Below are 3,719 nucleotides of genomic sequence, written 5' to 3'. Positions count from 1 at the left end.
TAGACACCATTCATAATATAATTTTACCTTTCTTATATGATTTGTAAGCTACTCCTTATTTCACAAAAGTAAATTTTATTTATTACACACTTTTGAATTGTAATTATGAATTTCTTTCATAAAAATAAAAAAGAAAAAGACATATATATATATATATATATATATATATATATATATATATATATATTGTAGCAAGACAAAAAAAGGTGATCATTGGTCAAACACAGTTAACATTATTGCTTCGTCACTTGAATCCTAATTATGCAAAGTATTGATTGTATTGAATAGTGAATATGATAAACAATCCTGTCCTCTACGGTCTACATCCATCTCGGTCTTCATCCCTCCACACGTATAAAAAATATGTTTTTTTTTTTTTCTATGCTTCTCGTGACATTTTGTTGAATCAAAAAATGCTTATTAAATTATAACCTACACACTTACGTGTATGTATAAATAAAGATTATTACCATATACAGACCACTGAATTGATACTCAAGTAATAAATTATATGTAAAGATATAAAATTAAAAATTTGACCGTTAATATAGAGATTTACACGCAATATAAATATATAATAATTTTTTTTACTAAATATTAATCTTCTGAATTATGACTTAAAAAGTTTATACTTGTGTGAGACCGTCTCATAAATCTTTGTTCGTGAGATGAGTCGAGTACTACTCGAGTCAAAATGAAATGTAATATTTTATTTATGATTTAGTATTGTATTTACTAGTACAAGTATTACATGTCATATTGGTCCGATCCGTTTCACGGATCTTTTATCCGTAAAACAGTTTCACATAAGTTTTGCCATTTACTATTTATTAACGAAAGAAGGGTTTATTACGGCTAATGACTAACCTAAGCCCATATTAAAATAGCAAATGGTTACAGCGGGCATGACTGACTTTTACACACACACCTCTTCAGCCTTGGCTCCGCGCTCGCTTACATTTCTGACAAAGACTTGATTGTGTTTCCAGTTTTTGATCAGTCAAATACTCCAACCCTGGAAAGTGGAAAGAGCTAAACAAAACAAAAAGAAGTAGAAGAAGAAGAGGAAAAGGGGAAATCCAAAGCAAACAGCATCATAATAAAGAAAGAAAAGAAGCGAAAACTGGGTCAAGTCTGTAGATGGTGTCTGGGCACTTGGCAATCTGAGATCAATTCAAACAGATTTCGCCGTTTTCGTCATCGGGTAACGAGGTAATCACCTTCGTACTAACACCCATTCTTCGTAATCTTCAGATTCTCGCCCTCTTTCCCGCGAATCAATCACTTCACATTCTTCGTCAATCGTGTTCTAGACTTCTAGGCATGTTTTCTTTCTTTTTTTCTCGAGTTGCGGTTAAATTTTCAGTTTATAATCCCAAAATATCTTTGGAAGCTTGCTTCTTTATGTGTGGAAATTCAGAAGATCAATCTTTTTTTTACTTGGATGTAGCTGGATAGTGCTAAATCAAGCCTTGATTTTTGTGTTCCTTTGATTTGATTTGTTTCCATTGATAGGTGAAAAGTTGGAGAAATTTTGGAGTCAATTTTACTCTTTTTCTCCCGATTTGATTGGGGAGAAACATGGGAGCAGTATGCGCCGGAGGGACAGTGAGGGATAGGTCGGAGGTCCTTAAAGAGAGGAGCTCAGGGAGCTCCAAAAAGCTCAAATCAATGAAGAGTTTCCTCAACGAGGATATCAATGCCGATTCTAATGAATATCCAGATATGGGTACAATGGGGAGGACCCATAACCATAATCTCTATGATTCTGGAGAATTGCACTTATCCATCTCAAGAGAGTTGAAGCCGGCCACGCCAGCTAGGACAGGAAATAATAAGGTGTGCATTTTTTTTAATTTTTTTTTTGAGTACTACTACTCTATTAGATTGTAGTATCTGTTCATCTATACTTTCTCAATCTGTTGAAGCATAAAGAGTCAATAAGGTGTGCATTTAGATATATGATCTTTATATCTTGAGTGTGGGTGGTTCTTGTTAGTAATAGATCATTCAATGTAACTGGTCATCTATGAATTGTTGAATGTTATTGTTGACATATGTAAACTAAAGACATGATTGTTTTGACTACTATTTGTTGGGCGTGATCACTTGAAATTGAATGAGCTCAATCTTAAATAGTTAGATAAGTCTTGGTCCGGCATGTAGTTTTGGGCTCTTTGTGATTTGCTTTGCAATATTTATCATTTGTAAAGTGAAAGGTTACTTAGTTTTGGATTTGGGTATAAATAGAAGAAGAAACAAAAGCAAAGAATACTTAATATTTGAAAAGGTGGTATTATGACATGTTTCAAATTGCACTAAGAAAAAAAAAATTGAAGATTATCCAAGATTGCATGAAAACAATATGTGGGTTGACTGTGCTTGTGTTCTTTTATGTTTTGAAGCCTTGACAGGCTTAGTGAACTTCATTCTTGTTCCCTTTTCTGTCTGCATATTGTATATGAGTAACCTAATCTCCTTGTGACAGGGACCTCAAGTCAGCTCTTTTCTCGGGAAGGCTAGCATAGTGGGCCTAGAAAAGGCAGTGGAGGTTCTAGATACATTAGGCAGCAGCATGACAAATTTGAACAACAGTGGATTTATTTCTGGCGCGGCGGGATCAAGAGGGAACAGAATATATATTCTGGCATTTGAGGTTGCAAATACAATCACTAAAGGTGCAAATCTATTGCAATCATTATCTGAAGAAAGTGTCCAGTATTTGAAAGAGGAAATTCTACCTTCAAAAGCTGTACAAGAGTTGGTCTCTACGGATATGAATGAGCTTCTCGCTATAGCTGCTGCTGACAAAAGGTGAGCATCTTTGTTAAATACTGCAAGGCCCCCTTTTTCTTCCAAAAAGATATAAGGAAGCTTGAAAAGAGATTTTCAATGCATGAAAACCATATTGAGGTAAAATAAAGCCTTCAGGCTTTGAATTTACAAAGTCTGCTTGAGCATGACCAGCATTATCTAATTGTAATATCTGTAAAGAAAGATTGAAAAGAGGTTTTCAATACATGGAGACTATATAGAGGTTAAAAATCTTCAGGCTTTGGACTTACAAAGTCCACTTGAGCATTACCAGTGTTACAAATTTGTAATATTTCTATATTTTTATAGGGAGGAATTTGATGTTTTCTCTCGTGAAGTAGTGAGGTTTGGAAATCTGTGTAAAGATCCACAATGGCACAGCCTTGATCGGTTTTTTGCAAAGTAAGTGACACTTTATATCATGAATCAGAATACCCTAGGCTTATTAGTCATTTAATAGGGATATTCTATTTTGGTACGTTTGATGGTGAATGGGGGTGTTGGGATTCAAACGTAAGTTGACTGTCTTGAAGGAGGCATAACTTACCACCAAGATACACCCTGAACCCCATTTAGTGTGGATATACACTAAATGTTACTTCCTGAAAACATGTGCCAGGTTGAGCTCTGAACCTCTAAGTCATAAACAGCTCAAAGAGGAGGCTGATAGGACTATGCAAGAACTTTCAACTCTTGCTCAGCATACTTCTGTAAGATTCTTTTTCCATTAGGTGCTTTGCATAGTTTTATAAAATTTTCCCCTTTTTACGTTGTAACCAATTTCTTCATTTGCTCTGTAATGTTTCTTATTCTCTCTCTCTCTCTCTCTCTCTCTCTATATATATATATATATATATATATATATATATATATATATATATATATATATATATATATATATATAT

At 34.0% G+C, this 3,719-nt stretch overlaps 1 protein-coding gene across 1 annotated transcript in view; it reads left to right on the top strand.

Moving 5' to 3' along the window:
• The first annotated feature begins 913 nt into the window (after positions 1 to 913).
• Positions 914 to 3,719, top strand: part of LOC116022696 — a 6,947-nt gene continuing 4,141 nt past the window's right edge. Inside the window, exons 1-5 of the mRNA XM_031263524.1 lie at positions 914 to 1,212; positions 1,516 to 1,839; positions 2,489 to 2,814; positions 3,124 to 3,216; positions 3,434 to 3,524. Of these exons, the coding sequence (XP_031119384.1) occupies positions 1,582 to 1,839; positions 2,489 to 2,814; positions 3,124 to 3,216; positions 3,434 to 3,524 (768 nt within the window). The 5' untranslated portion in view covers positions 914 to 1,212; positions 1,516 to 1,581. The remainder of the gene's footprint in view (positions 1,213 to 1,515; positions 1,840 to 2,488; positions 2,815 to 3,123; positions 3,217 to 3,433; positions 3,525 to 3,719) is intronic.

The sequence above is a fragment of the Ipomoea triloba genome, chromosome 6 (genome assembly GCF_003576645.1).
Source record: "Ipomoea triloba cultivar NCNSP0323 chromosome 6, ASM357664v1".
Classification (NCBI taxonomy): domain Eukaryota; kingdom Viridiplantae; phylum Streptophyta; class Magnoliopsida; order Solanales; family Convolvulaceae; genus Ipomoea; species Ipomoea triloba.
Note: the sequence above shows the minus strand (reverse complement) of the source record. Positions and strands in the feature narration are given on the sequence as shown.